Here is a 19,700-nt window from a genome sequence, read left to right as displayed (position 1 = left end):
CACCTCAAGGCCTAAATCACAGGCATCTGGTGTGCTTTAACACTTCAAAGGGAAGAGCTAAGTTGTGCAATAAGCTGAAAAGAGTCTCCCCAAGGACACTGATAAAGATGAGGAGCCTTCAGCCTCACGACCGCCAGGAGGCAGGACAAGACCGACCCCCTAGCAACACATCGCTCAGACACAGAATATACCAGGATTGACACATATACGGGAACCAGAAGAGTATATAATCAGCTACTTTTGGGAAGTGGGTGTGCGCCATTGGCAGAGCAAAGACTCCCCAGCCGCCCAGCGCTGTTTTGCTTGCTGCCACTTGCTTAATAAACTAATTTGATTAATTGGACTGGTTCCTGTCAATTATTGGGCCACAATCTATAACAGTAATGCACTTTGATGCCCTTTCTAAATCCCCAGGAGACTTGTTACACCCAGTTGGGTTAGCAGGGGACAAGAACCTTGAAATATTAGCAGAGCAATAAGGAGCAGAATCAAGCATCCATTGCCAGTGACCCCGGAAACACGCAAGCAGAGGCAGAAAGGTCAAAGCAAGTTAATTACTACAGCAGACAAAGGGTGCAAGCTGCTCTTAAGGCTTTAAATATTGTGGGGATTTTCCTATATGCAGGAAAAGGAGAGAAGGCACTCGCCAGCCCATTTGGGAACAAGCAGCCAACAATGTAGCATGAGTTAGCAGAAATCCTTTGGCTTTAGTGCCAGGTTTGCTGCTATTCAGTTTTGCACTCCCACATATTTCTCCTTGATGAGGCACAATCCAGCCCTAAGCCAGAATTAGTTTTAGCACAGTAGTTCAGTGCTAGAAGTACGTACAAGGAATTCCAGAATTTATACAACTAGGGAAAATTTTGGTAGAAGGTAGGTAATTGGGGGAAAAGCTTAACATATCCATCTTAAAGATATAATAATGATACGTAGGTACATTATTTTTTCTCCTACTCTAGATATGTTAAAGAACTTATGTGTTAAAGTAAGAACTAAATACATAAATCTATAAACATATAGCCTCCCTTCTCCCCAAGCTATTTATTTATTTTCTAAATTGAAGGAGTATTGCTGCAAAACAGAAGGAACCAGAAGTATAGAAAAACCCCTATGCTACCCACAAACCCAAGCCTAGAGCTTATTCTTTAAACCTTTTGAAAAAAAATAAGACATTTTTAAAACTAAAGCTACCAGATTTGTACCTGATAAACAGCATAACAAAAAGATACTTACTGGCTGCTTTATTAGAAAGAAGTTTTGCCTCATGAGAAAGAGCTTAGAGGAGGACGGAAGGTTTATAGGTATGTCTGCAATACCTCTGCACCCTTTGATTGGCCTGTTTGAAAATCACTTGCCAATCAGTCAACATCTTTGGCTACTTAAAGATGAGGGCCCAAGCTGGGGCCATTTAATTAAAGTAAACAAGCAGCTGGTGAGGTGGGTAGCTGAAGATATTGGGTGTTCTCTGGTGCCTGTTGCCGTCTCCTGTTGCCTGTACAGGGTATGTAGTAAAGTTATCGCTAAAATCTTACCTTTTACTTAAGAGAATTTAGAGTTAAGGGAAATTTCAAAGACACGTTATCATATTCAAGGAAGCATTTTCTCTTTGTGTTTGTAGTAAAAACCTGAATAGAGTTTTCCTTGAGTTTTGGTTTTCTCTCTGATATATCTAGTAACACTGTGATGTTTCCATTAACTTTGTTATTCCTGTGTATTCATGTGTCAGCAACAAGACTTGTGCTGACTGAGTTCTGTGGACCATGGGTTACTCAAGTCATTGAGTTTGAGAGTTGATTTTCTGTAATCTTTTCTTAAACACTTAAATCACCTTTTTACATGCTCTTGGGTTCTTAAATCATAGAATCATTTAGGTTGGAAAAGACGCTTGGGATCGAGTCCAACCATTAACTCCACTCTACAAAGTTCTCCCTTACACCATATCACTTAACACCATGTCTAAATGAGTCTTAAACACATTTGGGGATAGTGACTCCACCACCTTCCTGGGCAGCCTATTCCAGTGTTTAACCACTCTTTCTGTGAAGAATTTCTTCCTAATGTCCAGACCAAATGCTTGGATGATATCAGCAAGAGGACAACTACAATTCAATACATGGGGAAAGTGGTATGTAAGTAAGGCTCTCACCTTTTCAGTCATAGCTTACTAGGCTTTTACTAATAGCTTGTAGCATTTTGGTGCCACAGTCTGCTGGACTGCTGAAGGTAAGCCTCTCCCAAAATACAGGGGAGACTAATGCTGAGCTTGCAGCATTACAAGATTCTCAGCTAAGAAAAATACAAGTAAATAGCATACTTAAGAAAAATATGGGGTTTTTTTCTGAAATTAAACCTTTAATTCAGCTTGTGAGCTTCAGTTGCCTCCTATGTTTTCCTAAATGCTTTCAAGTTAAAGCAGAAATTCAAGTAGATACTTCTATTTTATGCTAAATAATCTCTTCTCTGTCCATATGAGAAATTGAAAATGGGAAAACAGCACTTTCTTCTTGGATTAGTCCTGCTTTTGTGGAACTAATATTCTAACAGATAGCTGATCTTCTTTCCTTCTCCCTGTCAGATCATGAGATGCGTGCACGGCTGTAGCAGTGAAAGCCTTGAACTGTCTTTAAACAATATTGTGCTGCTAAACATCAGAAGTTAGATATCTAATTAAGAACAAAGTAGTTGTGTTTATGCCTCTGATTTTTTTTTCACAGTTAAAATAGCAAAATGCATATATAGCACAAACTTGCAATGCGGTAGAGCTGAGGAGTGTTGCTGGAGGGTTCGGGGGCTCTTTTAATAGTATCAGATATACAGGAAAGCAGCTGGGGGGAGTATGCCGAGCCCTGGAAGAAACTTAAATAGATCCTACAGGACACCAGTGCCTCTCACCCAGCTTATAAAGACCAGCCCCAAAACCATGTCGTTTTGCATCAAGGCTCACCATGTTTAGCTATCGCTGTGCAGGATGCAAGATGTCTGTAAGTTAGGGAGACATCATGGATCTTTTATAGATAGGCAGGTAACAGCCTCTTTTATTTTTTTGTAAAAGTGCAGAGCAAATACCAGCAAATTACCAGACAGAAAGATTTACAGGGATACTTTTAGCCAATAGTTTCCCCACAGGGATTTGCCCATCAGTTGCACAAATCCCACCTATAGCTTCAGCCTTCTTGAGATCTCCAGAGGATCTTGCTGCATAATTACCTGTAGGTCTGGCTGTGCCATTGTGCTTTTAAAGCTCACTGTAGGCAGCTCTAGAGGAATCCTTTGGACTAAAACTGAAAGGCCACCATGGGGCTGGGAGGTTAATGCTGCTGATTTGCCTAGAACCAGTTGCACAGGTAGCTGAGCCCTCTCCTGCAGTGGAGAGGTGTGACTCTTAATGAGCTGTTGCTATCTTGTGCTCTTTGAGCCCTCTCTGGGGCTGTGCTTTGGATTTTGCGTGTCTTGCAGCTCTTGGCTCTATCAAGAAATTGGTATGTAGTGTATGAGGCTGGGAAGGTTGGTGGCACTTCATGACCTTGGGGATGAGTCCGTAAGGGCTCTTTCTCCGGTTCTGGCTTGCAGTCCAAAGTCGGGCAGGTTTGACTTTTGTTTTCCTTGCAGGAGGAATTGCAACCATAGTCTGCTATAGTGAAAGTGAGTTGAGAGACTTTGGTTAACAATGTCTAATGTAGACAATTAGTAAAATCATAGAATCATGGAACAGTTTAGGTTGGAAGGGACCTTAAAGCCCACCCAGTGCCACCCCCTGCCCTGGGCAGGGACACCTCCCACCACACCACGTTGCTCCAAGCCCCGTCCAGCCTGGCCTTGAACCTCTCCAGGGATGGGGCAGCCACAGCTTCTCTGGGCAACCTGGGCCAGGGGCTCACCACCCTCAGAGTGAGAAATTTCTCCCTAATATCTCATCTAAATCTCCCCTCTTTCAGTTTGAAAATGATCTACAGTTGTCTAACTTTTGCTTTTTGAAACAAAAAAAATCATTTAAATGGAAAATGAAAGGAAAAACCTATAGGCTGTTCAATATTGTGGCATTATTGCACCACAAATGAGATTGTGAAGAAGCATTGATCCTGCTGGGACAGCATAAATACATCCTGATAGACCATGGCTACAGGTGGTAGGTAGTATGTTCACCTACTGACCTCCAGAAAGCAGTGTTTTCCAAAGAGGGAGTTTGAGGAAATAGGAACATGGTCCTGGAGATAGTGAAAAGTCTGCCCTCGAGCTCCACTGTGTGAAAGTATTATCCATGGCTCAGAGAAAGACAGATCACAGAACAGAATAAAACTTGGTTCTACATGGTTTCTGGATGCAGAAATGTCCTTATTCTTCCCATGGAGAAGTCTTATTCTTCTTCTGGAGAAGCAAGCACAGAGCTCCAGGCCAGTGGTTGGCTGTGGTGCCAGGGTGTGAACGGTATTTACCTGTGTTGAATAGGGGAATATATCTATTTTCAAGAATCATTAGTGATACATGTAGCTGTGCGGTACCATTTAACTATTTGAGAACTGGTTTCTTCTGTGACAAGCCCAGAAGCATTTCTTACTTCTTCCTTGTAATATTTAGTTCTTCTTTTCAAGTTACTTGTATTTATTGTAGGCCAGAGGGGTATCTGGCCTTTTATAGTCTCTAGTCCACCAGGATCCGTCGTGTCTTTTCCACTCCTCCTCACTAAAGTGTTGTTGCAGCCCTCTGCTACATTTTCCCCTGAGCTCTCCGATTTTTCTGCCTGCCTCAGAGCACTTTCCCAGCACGCAGCCCATCCGTTCATCCTGAGCTTGTCGTACTGCTGATTCCCTGGTTGTGCTGTTTCTGTCCCTTCAGAAAGTACAGCTTTCCCTCAAACCCTCAAATGATCCCTTTCTTTATACCCTGTCTCTACTGAGTTCCTTGACACAAGGACTTTCATTTAGCCTTTGAGCTGGAAGATGGAGATGTTGGCTGCTCTTAGGACATCTCTGCTCTTTTCCTAAGTTCGGTGGTATCGTTTGTTCATGGATTTGGCCAAGTTGCTTCTCTTTCTGCCTGAGTCCTGTAAAGCCGGTGAGCTTTTCTGGAGCTGGTGTGCAATTTGAATGCTGCGTCATCTCCCCAGTGAACGTCATGTGGCTCTAACATTAACTGATCTCCACCCTAAAGCTGTTTCCCCACTGCCCCTTACAGAAGGGCTCTTCGGGGCTGCACAGTTTGGGTAGCTCAAAGCTTTTTTGACATCTATCCTAACTGAACACACATCTCCCCAGCTCCCTGGTGCCTGTCTTAAGTTTCTGTATCTCTCCTGCCTCCATGGCAACATTTTCAGGCTGTCATCGGAGCATTGCTTAGTTTTCATCTTGCTCAGCTAACCATGACAAGCTTTTCGAGCGTCTGGTTTTCTGTTCCCCTGGTCATCCCTTTTCAGCGTTTTCTATGGTCGAAGGTCTCTTTCCTGAAGATGTACGCTGAGCAGCACACATGGCACTTCAGGCAGATCTTCCTAGAGATTTTGATTAAAATGATCTGTAGGGGAATAACTTTCCTGGTATATAATTTGATGTTATTTACCTTCATTGTGGCTACTAACACTCCTGTGACTGTCTAGGATAACCAGTGTACAAACAAATGATGAGTTTCCCAAACAACGAGCTTCCGAACTGCTGCAAAAATCCTGATTAGTTCTTAGAGTGCGTTTAGTATTTTTTTAATCAAGTCCGGAACCTGCGCTTTAGGCAATCATCAAAAAAGCAAAATCTTTCCAGGCTTTATCTATTTCCCCTTCCTCCAAAAACACTGAGGCGGAATCTTGCTTTTTCTAAATACAGGAGAATTGGGGGAGAAGTGCCCCCCAGAGGGATGCTTCCTCCTGGACTAGGCTGACTTCAGTTGACTCCGCTGTGTAGACACCCCCTTAATCTTTCTGCAGCTCAATTCCCTTTCCCAAAAGGGTGACACGCAGCACGTGTGAGAAGACTACAAGATAATTCGATGCTGTGATAATGTGAGCGCACAGGGAAGTGGGAGACTTAGCCTAAAGCGTTAATTAAATGTTTTGAGGAAATGCTTGCAAAATACTTCACAACAGTTCTTTAGATAGAAATTGCTGTAGGAATGTAAAGCACTGTTATAAAATTATTTCGGGTGATTGTATCTGCATCCTGTAGCCGTTGAAGTTCTTGCTGCAGAAACAGGACTTGAGTGACACCCAAGTCAATAAGATCTGGATTATAGATACAGTTTGCTGCAGACACATACATACAGAAGGAGTGAGACACGTCTGAGATTCTTTTCAGGACTGAAGACTGTCAATACTCTTTCTTAAGGATTATGCAATCTATTCAATAACTTATTTTTTAGCTAGATCTGCTTTGGAGTACTTGTACAGGAGCTGAAGCTTAATTAGTTTTTTCTCTTCCTCTCTACAGTGTTATTGGCATGAATGCCCTCAGTGCTCAAATTAATTTTTCTAGTAGAGCAAACCTTTATGTAGTACTTGTCCGGCCAATGCACCGTTACAGGTTAAAACTCAAGTCATTTTTGCTGCTGTTAAATAACAGGCACTGCAGAAAGATAAATAAAACGGTGCCTTTTCGATAATCCTGTTTTCCATGTAAATCCAAGCTAGCGAGGAGATTGTCTTAGATGAGAACAAATTGGGAAGAGCTCTCAGACTGTCTCATCTCTCTTGTCTGCTTTGCTAAAAAGAATCAGATTAATGAATGTAATCAGATTAAAGCTAAAGAAGGGAACATATCTGGGGGGCATCAGAACTCTGCTGATACCAAAGAACTCTATGGAAAAATCAACATTAAAGGCCTAACGTTGCTCTATCTTTTCATTTAATAGGAGCAAATAATGGCTTTCAAAGAAACCTGGAGTGCTGGCAAGAGGAGCGTGGGTTTCCAGAGGGCAAAAAGACTTAAGGGAGCTGGGAAGCGGCTCTAAGACCCTGGCTTAAGGCGGGTGTTGCTTGGGGTGACAGTGACTTGCAGGGTCCTTTGGCACGCTGGCTCAGGCAGAAGGGTGAAGACACTGCTTGGACACAGGGCTTGATGCAATTAAATCTACCCGAAACCACCTCTGCTATCAGCCTGCTGTGTTTTGTATAGAAAAAACAACGCTGAAGGCAAACAAGAATATGCACTGAAGAGACGGAGATGGCTGAGGTTCAGAAAGACAAGAATGAGAGAGAATGACAAAAAGGAGGAGGTACTTCTGAAAAAGGAGGGGGTAGAAGGGAAGCTGATGGAGCAATATTTGGTCCTTAATGCTGATTTTCCATTGCCCCCAGGAAATGCTGAGCAGGGTGCACCATGCCAGCGCAGCAACATACCCTGATTCCTGAAGCGGCAGCATGCGTACACACTCATCTTCAGAAAAAAGGCAAAATTCTAAGTTTCCTAAAAGAAAGGAGATGAGAAGTGTAGGTGTGACTATGAGGAAGAAAGGGAGAAGGTCAAGAACTTGAGGGGAAAGGGCACTTATGGTTACTGTTCAGATCCATTTTCTATTCCTGCGGTGCTAACTGTGTCTTTCAACAAATACCTGTTGTCAGCAGACCTTGCTGCTACACACGATGCCTAAATCCTGCTGGCTGGGATGGGCTTCCAGCCTGTGCTAGCATCAAGGAGGAGCCTCTGGGTTTCTGCCTTGGAGCTGGGGCTTTCCAACATAAAGTATCTCTCTCTAAAAATGCCCAGATTTTTCTTGCTGCATTTATTACCCTGTTTTGACTTTGAAGTTCTCAGCGTTTCCTGGGGCAACCAGGGGAATGTTTGATGTGGGGTCTTCAAGACCAACGCACAAATGTGAATGGAAGTAATAAGAAATATTGTAAGACCTAAAACCGGTGCTGCCTGATTCTCTGATTTATTTTTTTTTAATGTCTGGCTGATCTGTCTAGGAGGAATTGGCAAGTTCTAATTGAGATTTTCTCCCTGCTTGGGATATTTATACATGCTAGTCTCACGTGTCCCTTCTGGATCTAGGAAGCTGAGGGTGCGTATTGCAGCTGTAGCCCTTCACCTGGGGCACGTAAGGTCTCTTGTCTACACAGCACCAATTTGCAAAAAGATTTTTGGCACTTGATTGTCTTGGAAGCATCTGTGGCTCTGTAAAACATGCTTCACACCCGTTGCTGGGCTCAGGCTCTGTTGCACGGCCAGACACGTGTGACAAGGTTGTTTAAAACTTTGTTTAACAGAATAAAGCTAAAATTGGAGGGGCAGATGGCTGTGGGACCCCTGATTATTTTTTTTCCCCGTGTAATCAGCTGAACAGGAGTTGAGTTTAGCATAGCTGAAGACAGTATTTCCTTTTGACATGGGTGAGGCATTTAAATGTGAACAAAAGAACTCGGGGGGGCAGGAGCTAATGGGACATCGCCCCTGGTTGCCATGAAAAATTGGGGAGAGAAGGATGCGCGATATGGAAGTATCTTGTTGCGGTAGTAGGTGGTGCAGGTCATCCTGCAGCATCTGCGTGCCCCCAGAGAGCTCACGCCGCGGTCCCAGGGGTTCGAATCACGACGGAGCAGGTGACTCCAGCTGCCAGCTGGTTCCCAGTTGACGCACGGGCGTGCAAATCTGCGCAGATGCCTGGTCAGCTGCTCCTCTCCGGGTGGCCGCTGGAAAGAAAGCGTGCGCGCGTGTGAACTTTCGAGGCTTTAATCTGCATTATAAAGTGTGTGTGCCTGCGTGTAAGCTTTCCGCCGAGTTCTAGAGCCTATGTGTCATAGGGGTGAGACCAGAAAAGCAGATGTCCTGAGCCATGCCCCTCCTACTCGGGGATTAGAGATGCTCGGGGGAAAGCGGAGAGAAGCTGGGACACACCTCCATGACTCACCGCCGGAGACAGCGGCAGTCTCTGCAGTTTCAATAGGCCTCTGCTCTTTGGTCAAATAAAACCCTGCAGCTCCATTTCCAGCAACCATCCCCTTCTTTTCGGTTAAGCAGGGAGGAGGAGGAGGAGGATGGCCTATGCTGAGGAAGAGAGGTAAGGTGCTGTGAAATAGGGGTTGCGCAGCCATCCCAGCTGGAAGGGGCGAGTGAAATCGCATCGCTTTTCCTCGCCTTGTTTTCCCTCTTCTTGCTGGGCACTCAGTAAATGTCAGGCAAGGGCTGCTCAGCTGTAAACATCTTATTATTGAAGAGGAACCTGACCATCTGCCTGTGTCAGGTGCTGGTATTATGAAATATGGCAAGGAGCAGCTGACCTTGGGAGAGGTTATGGGCCAGAAGAGGCAAATATCATGGTGTGGAGAGGCATACGCTGCAAAAACACATGGCGGTCTGCTCCTCTCTGAAACGTACTGCTTTGTCTGTTTATCGGGGATATGTCTGCTTTTTACATGGCTTTGCTTTCAACCAACCTTAGAAGCACAATGACGGTGGCTCCTTTTCATGCCATAAAAGATCTGTCACCGGTGACAGTCCTGTGTTTTGCAACAGATGCGTTTCTCCAGTGGATGACAGCAATCACAATAAAGGGGATTGTGTTTTCAGCTGATCCTGTGATTTAATCCAAAGCGATGCTACCGAGCACTATTATTAGGTGTGCATTGTTGGAGACGGAGTAGCTATAGAGGGCTTTGTGCTACATGTATTAATTCAGGCTGTCAAAAAGCTTGCACAGACCTCGGGCTCGTGCGGTTCCAGGCGAAACGTTGCGTTTGGTGACCCACGGGTCAAACTCCCCCCCGTCCCCCTGCTGAGCAGGTATCTGCTCTGTAGTCAGAAATTATCCGTGCCTGCCAGTCCCCTTTGCTGTGCATCGAACTAAATATTGCAATCAGGGCGCTGCAGATTAATTTTAGCATTGCTGGGCTTTTAGTGCTGGGGATGGCTCCAGCGTGTCCAAAGCCTTTGGGATGGAGAGGGCTCTGCAAGGCCCCTGCGTGGCCACTGAATCTCCTCTGGGACAAGGAGAGTCAGGCAGCACTGGAGTCTTACTTCTTTGGATAAGAAATGTTTTAACATCTTCTGTTTAGTAGGAAAAAAATTCCCTCAAACTCAGCACAGCTCAGTCAATCCCAACATCTTCAGCAGACATGGAATCAGATTCATCCCATACTTCTAAAATTTCTGGGAATAATCCATTTTTTTAATGTTTTGCAAGGGTGTATGCACTTTTTTTTTTAAAAAAAAGGACAAAAAAAAAAAGAGGGGATTAGTGGTCAGGTGGAAGAGCAGATCCTGGTGACCTCGTTCTTTTCTCATGTCTGCCACACGAGTCAAAAGCTTGGGCATTACATTGAAATTCTCTTGCTTTCCTCTAATTTCTAAACAAGGATTACAGTTATTCAACAGAGAAATTGGGGGGGGGGGGGATCACTCATTAATGTATGTAAAGCACTTTTAGAGCTTTTCTCTGGGAGCAAGGGATAAGTCAAGTGTAGGCTTCATTAACGTCACTCTCATCTCTTCTGCTTATTTCAAGTGCTCATGGTACACTTGAAAAATTCAACAATATGTTATGGTAAATAAGCTCTTTCTCATTTCCAGACTTTTCCTTTGAAAAGTATTTCGGCTAAATGACTTTCTTTTAATTCATGAATATGGAAGGTATTTCTTCTCGCGTTGGATTGCAGGTTTATGACCTACTCGGGTATTTTTCACAACGTAGTTTGTACCTGGGGAACGTAAGTTTGATGTATCAGACATTGGACAGGACTGATAGCAGGAGCTGGACAGCTAGGAGATGAAAAAGCTCACAGAAGATATCTGTGCAATAACTACCTGCCCTGTCCGTATAAAGAAAGAAAAAACAAAGAATGGAGATCCTTTATTTGAGTATCTGATACTCTGGTTAGAGGAAGCAATTGTACACTGACAGTCAAATCCTCTTCATCCATGTTCTGAGACCTCCTTGGAGCACAGAGCACCACTTCGAAAGCTTTTCTGTGTGTCCTCTAAGGCTGCAGGCAGCAGAATCGCAACATGACTAAGGTTTGCACCTCTGGAAATAAGAGACTTGATTAAAAAAAATAAAAAAAGAAACATTAATGAAGCAGGCAGTGACTGCTTATCAGCATCTCCAGTCAATTTTACATCACCTTCAACCTCGCAGTATCTGATTCTCTCATCCCCTTAATAAGCAGATCAACTTTTCATATAGAGAACCTGCTGCCCTTACCTGTGTTGGTTGACTCCGTGACCCAGTTCTCTACCATATACAGTCGTAAATTCTACTCATCAATGGTAACGATTGAGTTGCCACTGAGAAATGCTGTCTACCCTTGCTTTTGAAGAGAGTTTCCAATCAACCTTGATATCGACTTTCAGAAGGTATCTGTATTGTCCTATTGGAAACAGGATTATGGGATTATTCTTCTATTGATTGCGTTTCAAAACTGTGATTAATGCATCTGATGAATCTTGGACTGACAGGCCTAAAAATTGAAGTCCTTTCTCTTCCCGTGAGACAGGTACCCAACAGACAGTGTAATGCCAGCTTCTATCCCACCTTCTCGCGATGTGCCTCAATGCTGGACAAGATCTATTTTTTGCCGAGGTATTTGTGCAGTCCCCCTCCTTAAATCAGACCACATAAGCCCCGGAGCCCAAATTCCTGCTTTTAATTTGTTTTGCTGTAGACTGATGTCATTGGGCCTCTTGCCCAGGAGTGTTCTGCATGTGTGACCCACTGCCCACCCTGTGGGAGAGGAAAGGATGAATGAGATCTCCGTGTTTCACATCCTCTACTGAAACCATGAGATATTGAGAAGGTGGATATTTGAGATTACCAGCCCCAGAAGGAAGCACTGGGAGCTGATGCTGCTCAACACTTAACGACGATTGGGTTCTCCATCTCCATAGATGATGCTGGCCCCATGTCTCAGTAGCCTACCTATTGCAGACGATAGCGTTTACTCCTGTATCAGCACAGCATCCCAGCCGTGCTGCACAGCTGCCCTTGGACTTCCATCCTCTTGTGTGTCCCCATTGCAGGCTGGACATCCCCATGCACACACATAGGTTGCAATTTCTCACTCTGACTGTGCTTTTGCATTCCTTCAGTAACTCGGGAGAGGCCAGAGCCTGTCAGAAGCAGGAGTGGTTATGCCTTGTGACATTTCTGTGATTCGGGTATCATTAGCCATTCTTCCACTACAGAATGAAACCGGCAAAGAGGATTCAAGTGATTTGCCTCTGGCCGGGGGCAAAATATATGAGATTAAAAGTGAAACGTCTTCAATAATAGCAGTGAAGCTCGTGTTATTTCAGTTTTAATGAAAGTTCTTCTTCCTTGCACCTTTTCAGGACTTTTATCCTTTGAAGCTTGTTCTTTGGTTGGGTTGGCAGCCTCGCTGATCTCTTCTTTTGCAGAAATAGGTACGAGGTGTATAAGGAAACAGCGGATTGGTTATGCGCCCGTACCGACCAGCGTCCCAAGACTGCCATCATCTGTGGATCTGGACTGGGAGGTCTGGCCGACGTGTTGGATAACAAGACAGTCTTTCCGTATGAGGACATCCCTCACTTCCCACGGAGCACAGGTTAGCGCAACCCGGGGGCATCAGCAACCCCTCCATCGGCAGCACGCGGCAGCCTCACAGAGAGATCACTCAAATCAACGTGCACTGCTTTGGCGCTGGTCTGCAGACCAGTCCCCCAGTGGTGAAGTGCATGTTTACAGTAAAAAGACCCAACGTATTTCTGTGTTATGGTATTTATTTCACTTTCAGCTCCTGGTTTCGCAGCGCTTGGCCCCGCTGTAATGCATAACCGCCAACTGACAAATCCCTCTAAAGTCAAAGGCCTCGAGAGCTGTAACTAAAATGACACTCTCTGAATTTCCAGTTGCAGGGCATGCTGGCAGATTGGTGTTTGGGGAGCTGAACGGACAGCCCTGCGTGTGTATGCAGGGACGGTTCCACTATTACGAAGGATACTCTGTCAGCACGGTGAGTTCTCCTTAAGAAAATCATTCACGTAGTGGGAGATGGGTTGTAGAAGATGCAAAAGCGACTGCTCGCTTTGATATCTAGCTGCAGGAGGTTAGCTCTTGCAATGAACTTCCATTGCTCCTGCAATGAATCTTGCTTGGATTTTAGATTTATTTTTTTTTTCCCCCCCAAAAAAATACAACTGGGAGTGCAAATCGAGAGGTTGTCAACTTCTACGAGGTGAAGCTGATGTAGGGGCTAGCTATAGTGGGGTTAGCCCCACTGAACTCATAGGGCAAGACGGTATATCGCACAAGGCAGACAGATTTATGTAGCTAAACGCAGGCATTTTAATCGTGCTTTAAATCAGCAATCGTGAAACTGCGAGCAATAAGAACAATCTATTTTAATCTTTTGTATTTGTTAAGTTTACAGCTGTTTTTCTCTAGGGAAAAAAAAACCCAACAAACCCTGGCTAGTGTAACTTGATGTATTCTCCCAGTTAACATATAGAACTATGGGAACAGTCAAGAATTACCTGACATGCATCTATGTACGTTTCTGTTGGAAACAAATAATATTTCTTATTTACTGACTGGTAGTTTTGCATGTTTGGTTTTTTTTTTGGATAGCTTTGAGGTTTTAATTGTGGCTGAGGTCACTTTGCATTTGGATATAAACTGTAATGCTTGGCACCACTCAACTTTTTATAGGGGGAAAAAAAAAAACAACCAAACACCTATTTTAAATGCACTTGCTGCACAACTAGGTTTATCAAAGCATGTTTGTCTATTACAACTAACTAATTTCTTAAAGCGATGTCCATGGTTAGGAAGTTTTCTGCTCACAGCTTCTTTAGCATTTTAGAGGTAGCAGATACCATCCCCATTCCTTTTCGACTCCTCAAAATCAAGCTACTTAATTTTTTTTTTTTCCCAGCTCCCAATTGTTCCTTAACTTTGGATAAGCAGGTCACTGAAGTGAACTAACGTGAATAAAATGAAATGAAGAAAATAATCTCTATGCTTCTGTAAAATGCATCACTGCTGCAAAAAGCTGGTTTATCTATTACACTCCAAGTCCATGTGCATAAGTAGTTACTTCAGTCAGCGCAGTGGTTTGATCTCTGCAAGACCTTGGCAAGGAGGAAAAAATTATCTGCATGCTCTTTTTGTACCGCCTTTATTTGACCTTAGTGCAGCTGTAGAAATTGTGGGCTAGAATTTTAATGGTATTCATTTCAAGATTAGTTTTTAATATGTTTAAAAAGAAAAAAAAACATGAAATTCTTTCAATTTAAATTAGAGGAAAAATTAAAATTGGAGAAAAGTTGTTTTGTCTCCTTGTAGCCTCACCTAGACCCTTCTCTGCATCGTATAAGCTGTCCACAAATTGTGATACCACAAATATAGTAGTATTAGCTGTCTGTGAATTGTGATACTCATTGCACGTATGTCTTTGGTTCTTGCAGGTCACCTTTCCCATCAGGGTCTTCTTTCTCCTGGGGGTGGAGATCTTGATTGTCACAAACGCGGCTGGGGGCCTGAATCCCCACTTCCAAGTGGGGGACATCATGTTCATTAGAGATCACATCAGCACCTTTGGCTTGGGAGGGCAGAATCCACTGCGTGGACCAAACGATGAGAGGTAAGGAGACATCCCCCCCCTCCCAGAACTGGGCAACGCAGGCTTGCAAGAACAGAACCGCATTTCTGGTGGTTTAATGAAGGATTAGTGTTGCTGCCTTAAAGCAGCTGCATGGCAGGCTGTTTAGTCTTCCAACAGAGCTCCGTTACTGGCTTTCGCTCCTGTTCTGATTCATCTCCTGCTATCCCACCCTGGAGTCCAGGTGGTGCTATAGCTAAATACACCTTTTCTGGTCCCTGGCTGGCCCTTCAGCCCCCGTGTTACCAATGAGTCCTTTTTCCTCCGGCTGCAGGCTAGGGACTGCCATTTGTGCCTGCTGCTGGCAAATATTTACAGAGAGGTAGAGTTAGGCTCCGGGTACCCACGAGGGAAAAGTTAAAGCAAGAGCTGTGTGTGCTGTGCCACCTGCACCCTTCCTTGGCTGTTTCTTACTCTTACAAGCCTATAAGGAGTTCATATGCAAACCTCCAGAAGGTTTTGTTTTATAAAAGTAGGCTTCTGGTCCTTCTCCTGACATGGCCAGCCGTACCGTCTGCTAAAGCGACTTGCTGCTGTCTCTTCTTGTCAGTCCTTCTCTCTGCTAGTTCCTCTTAATTGAGCAATCTGGTGAACTGCAGTGTTTCCAACTGGCACTTATCAACAGCCATTTCTGGTGTGGTGGAACTGATATGACAGCGGCCAGGCAGTAAGTTGATAGCAGAGCAAAGACAAAACCTCAAAATCTCCTGATAACAACCTTTGTACTTAGGTTGTTAAAGTGGGATGTCTTTTCTGACATCATGTATTCACTTGAAGGCATCAGTCTCTTGAGAGGTGGTTGTCTTGGCAGCCTCTCAGGAGACCTCTAGATCTGGGAAATCAGAGTTCCTATATTAGCTGTGTAACAGGATCTTTACCCTATGGATGGTGCACAGAGGAGCTTGTAACACATCCTCACCCCTGGACTGCAGTTGCCACTGGCCATAGAGTCGCTTTGAGCAGGAGGTTGGACTAGATGACCTCGAGGTCCCTTCCAGCCCAAATTAATCTATGATCCAAAAAACCCTTCCAAGGCACCATCAGACTGGTAGGATGGAAGGCAACCAGCACTGGCAAGGTCATAGCACTGACAGGATACATGCCAGAGGGACCAGTGTTGACATAAAAAGAAGCCCCTTGGGTCTCAAAAGGGGCTAAACAGAGTGTGAGGACACATCCACTGGAGAGTCAGGCTGAGCAAACACATCAAATGTCAGGAAAGTCAACATGGAAGCTGAAAAGATCCAGGGCTTTCAAGAGCCTTATGGCAGGAAAGAAAGAGGCTGGATTGTGATGAGGAGGTAACAGTAGCAAGAGCTATGTCCTAGCCAAGCTGGCAGGAGAGAAGCCCCGTGAAAGCCACATGTGAGAAGGCAGAGGACAAGCGACAGAGGTGGTGAAGGAGGTGGCCGTTTATGAGCAAAGAGTGAGTTAACGAGACGGTTAAATTCATTGTTGGGTTGGTACCTTCATCTTGCAAAAAGGACGTGTTTGCAGGACAGGCACCTGGACTGTCCTGGGATCTTTCCAAAAAGAAAGTTCTGGATGAGAATAGGATGGTCTGACTGGCTTCCAGTTGAAGTTATTTCCTCCCTGATGTAACGCCAGACCTGGCTGCTACTTAAAAAGAAATCTGAAAGGTGCTAGCAACTACCTCAGGAGAAATAAATGCTGTTCGGCGATTCACATGGCAAGAGGACAGTACCCATCTGAAGCGGAACATCTTTGCATCTTCACAGGTACTGGTGTGGGTTGGAGGAAAGAGTGATCAAAAGCACAGAAGGCACATGGAGGAGTGTTTAAAGCTCTCCGGACTTGCATAATCACTGAGGAACAGGAGGAGAAATGCCAACCAAATAATAATTGCATCTGGAAAACATTCAAAGGCAACGTAGCTGTCTCACTGCCTCCCAGGAGCAGCTTCCCGGTGAAGGCTGCAGTGCTCTGGGAGGTGACTTTTGTACTGCTGACCAAGGCATCAAAATGGGCAAAAGGTCTTTATGCATCAGCTTTCAAAGCATTGCAGAGCTTTAGCTGAGCAAACTCCCCCTAAAATCCAATCCAGCCCAGCCACCAGGAAGGATTTATCTAAGCGCAGCAGAGTAAAACTAGAGGCAATGAAGTGATGTGAAAAGGGAATATACTGCAAGAATCCGAGGACTGAATTTAATAAATTGGGGATTGGCTTCCGCATTGCTGGCCATCCTTCAGGAAAGAGAAGCAATTTTCGTGGTGATGAATACTTATTACCTTAGACCAGATGGGGAAGTGTGGTTTGTTTTTTTTTATTATTTTATTTATATAACATTTTACTGTTTATAAATGTAAAATGAGCCACCTACTGCCCCGAGCATCCAGCTGGAAGAACACGAAAAAAAGCAGGAGCTTTAATAGCCTAGATAAGGGACCTGGTCCACCCCTACTGAACTGAGTTGGTGAACGTGACTGGGAGTTTATTTTCCAGATTTCAGCAGCAGCAGCACGCCAGTCTTGGCCATCCCTTTCTGTTCTCCTTGAGGCAATAGTAGCATTTGCTCAGTCAGGAACAGGACTGAGCTGTTCTCTTAAATCCAAAGCAAGCAAGAGAGCCAGCCTTGAAGCACAGGATGAAGGCTACCTAAAATATGGCCCTGGAGCTCCAACATGTGCTACTCTCCCTGTTTGCCTCCAAAGGAGGACACCTGGAATGGGGTACCGTCGCCTAAATGTAGAAATCTAATACCATCTGAGGCTCTGCTGGGTATCCAATACACATTCTCTGGAGCTGGCATGTGCAATATAAGACTTCTAGGATGTGTGCAGCTGGGGGGCAGGCAGAACTTATGGGGCATCTCGAATGCGCAGCTGGATTGCACTTCTGTCCTAGAAGAGCCTCCAAGCTTGCGCTTCGTGGGGTCTTGCCATGCCAGGAACCAAATGCCAAACTAGATGCTCTTTCCTGGGATGTATTTTCTGCCTAATAAGCTTTGTTCATCTGCCTTCCAAAGCAAGTCATTCCTCGAGACCCTGCAAACTGACCTAATGTCGACAATAAAGGGGAAAGACTCGAATCTCATGGGATTTGTTCAGTGCATCCAACTCTGGTTTTCGAGCATTTGGGTGTTAATGTGGGGACAGGACAGCCCTTGCTGTTGTCGTACAGGGCATCCCTGGCTGCGAGCCCAGTTTAGGAGCTGCCTGCTCTGATGAGTCTTAAAAATAGTGACCGATGCTTCATCAGGCCCTGCTCAAACCCCCTCCCTGGGACAACCTTTGGGACTTTGTTCCCAAGCCGTTTTGCAGGAGAAGCAAAGGGCAGCAGCTATCTAATGGACAATATTTAAAAGTCACCATGAGGAGTTATTGGGGAGAGAAAGAATTGGCCATCAGTGCTCCCTGGAGCCAGGAGTCCTTGGAAAGACCATTCCTGAAGGGTTTGTGTGATAGGAAAGCAGTGCCAGACCTTCCAACAGCCATGACTTCTGCTTGCTGAGGGTTTCGGGTGATTAGATCTAGCAGGAATGTCACGATGGCAGAAATATCTGATGATGAGGCCGGGATGAGAGAGGTTGCATCCGTGGCAGGTCTGCCCTCCACATTTCCCATTTCTCCAAAGGAAGAGCATCCCTGAACTCTGATGGAGGGCAGGTAGCGGTAGCAACGTCAGCATGGCTCTGCCTTTTACTGCCTTGCAGGTTTGGAGTGAGGTTTCCCTGCATGTCAGACGCTTATGAACAAGATCTGCTCGGCCTGGCGATGGAGAGCGCGCAGGAGCTGGGCTTTCTGAACTTCATCCGAGAAGGAGTGTACTGTCTGCTACCTGGTCCCTGCTACGAAACCATTGCCGAGTGCCGCCTGCTGCAGGCGCTGGGAGCGGATGCTGTAGGTAAGCTGCACGGGCTGGGCTGGTAGGGTTGGTTGGACGCATAGATTTAAACAGTTAATTCTGCTCAAGGCTGGCTTTCTTCAGTCTTTGACTCTGTCTGAGTCTCCTGGGCGTAGAAAAACGAGCTCTCTGTATTCCTGATTAGTTCTGCAGAGGCTTAGTGCAGCAGAAAGTCTCTCTGCTTATGGCTGCCGAAGACAGGGATGCTGGTACCATGTTGGGTTTATTTCCCAAACGCCTCTCCCATGCTCTGATGGCTTGACTTCAGCAGGACTGAGTGGGCCCCCGTCAGAAATAAGGCCCTTTTCTATTATATTTTTAAATTCTGACACTATAAGGATTTTTACTGTGCCTCTTCCCTACAAAGCAGCCCTCCATAAGAGTCTTAATAGTTTAGGGATGGTAATTATGGATAGCTTCCCAGCTGCATACAAGGAAGGTAAGCATTATCATCCATATCTTTCCTCCAGCTTGACCCCTGGGGTCATTGAAGCATCTCGTGGAAATCTGTTCGTTAATATCTGCAGATTCATTGTGTGTGAGGAAAGGAGCTCAGCTTCCGGCAAAGCCATTTTTCTTTGTGATAGCTTTTTCAGCCGAGGAAGAGAAAGACCCAAACGACACAGCGCATCAGTACTTCTCTTAGCAAGGCTGCAAGCAGTCTGACACGTCTTGGGGAGAGAGAGAGACACAGCGCGCAGGAGTCAAATGTTGGGTGGTTTATTGTGCTGAGCAGGGTTGTAACTACAACTATTACAGCCTTACAAGTATCGCAGCCTTTAACTGTTCCATAGCAGAGAGAGGGAGCTGTAGGGGAAAGACACAAGGGCATGGGGTGAAGGGTAGGATCCTGGTTTGCAGCCTTGGAGAGCTCTTGTTTTGGTGTAAATCCTGACTCATCCTGATCTTTTCCTCTCCTACCATAGGCATGAGCACTGTCCCAGAAGTAATTGTAGCCAGACATTGTGGCCTCCGAGTCCTCGGGATCTCCCTCATCACCAACAAAGTGGTGACGAGCTACAACAGTCAAGAGAAAGCCAACCACGAGGAAGTGCTGCGCGTCTCGGTGGTCCGGGCTGAAGCCCTGCAGAAACTGGTCACGCATCTCCTTGGCAAGCTGGGGGAAAGCACAAACTCCCCATGACCTCCAGCCGTTTATCATTTGTATCACAACGTGTGAATGCTAACAAGTGCTGGGGGAGAGCTGTTGGTGAGACTGTCCCCTCCTGTTGACCTGATTTTGAATAGACTTTTTGATCTTTGTCCCTGTGCTTTAGCTGGTCAGGTGCAGAGGTTTGC

At 45.1% G+C, this 19,700-nt stretch overlaps 1 protein-coding gene across 2 annotated transcripts; it reads left to right on the top strand.

Moving 5' to 3' along the window:
* The first annotated feature begins 1,303 nt into the window (after nt 1-1,303).
* Nucleotides 1,304-19,545, top strand: PNP (purine nucleoside phosphorylase). Of its 2 annotated transcripts, none has more exons than XM_054200737.1 (6): nt 1,304-1,437; nt 12,312-12,481; nt 12,786-12,889; nt 14,343-14,518; nt 18,211-18,401; nt 19,328-19,545. In XM_054200737.1, exons 1-6 carry the CDS (start codon nt 1,304-1,306, stop codon nt 19,543-19,545), a joined length of 993 nt encoding a protein of 330 aa, XP_054056712.1. The 2 variants fall into 2 exon arrangements, with proteins under 2 accessions (XP_054056712.1, XP_054056713.1); XM_054200738.1 differs by lacking the exon at nt 1,304-1,437 and adding an exon at nt 8,903-8,979.
* Nucleotides 19,546-19,700: the final 155 nt, after the last annotated feature.

Source organism: Rissa tridactyla, chromosome 4 (genome assembly GCF_028500815.1).
Source record: "Rissa tridactyla isolate bRisTri1 chromosome 4, bRisTri1.patW.cur.20221130, whole genome shotgun sequence".
Taxonomy (NCBI): Eukaryota; Metazoa; Chordata; class Aves; order Charadriiformes; family Laridae; genus Rissa; species Rissa tridactyla.
The sequence above is the reverse complement of the archived record's forward strand: the minus strand, read 5'-3'. Positions and strand labels throughout refer to the sequence as shown.

Bases quoted from the DNA above. Each gene is read 5' to 3' on its own strand.
- PNP (XM_054200737.1), top strand. From the start codon at position 1,304: ATGTCTGCAATACCTCTGCACCCTTTGATTGGCCTGTTTGAAAATCAC. The intron at 12,482-12,785 runs GTTAGCGCAACC...CTGAATTTCCAG, and splicing joins TCACTTCCCACGGAGCACAG to TTGCAGGGCATGCTGGCAGA. The intron at 14,519-18,210 runs GTAAGGAGACAT...ACTGCCTTGCAG, and splicing joins CGTGGACCAAACGATGAGAG to GTTTGGAGTGAGGTTTCCCT.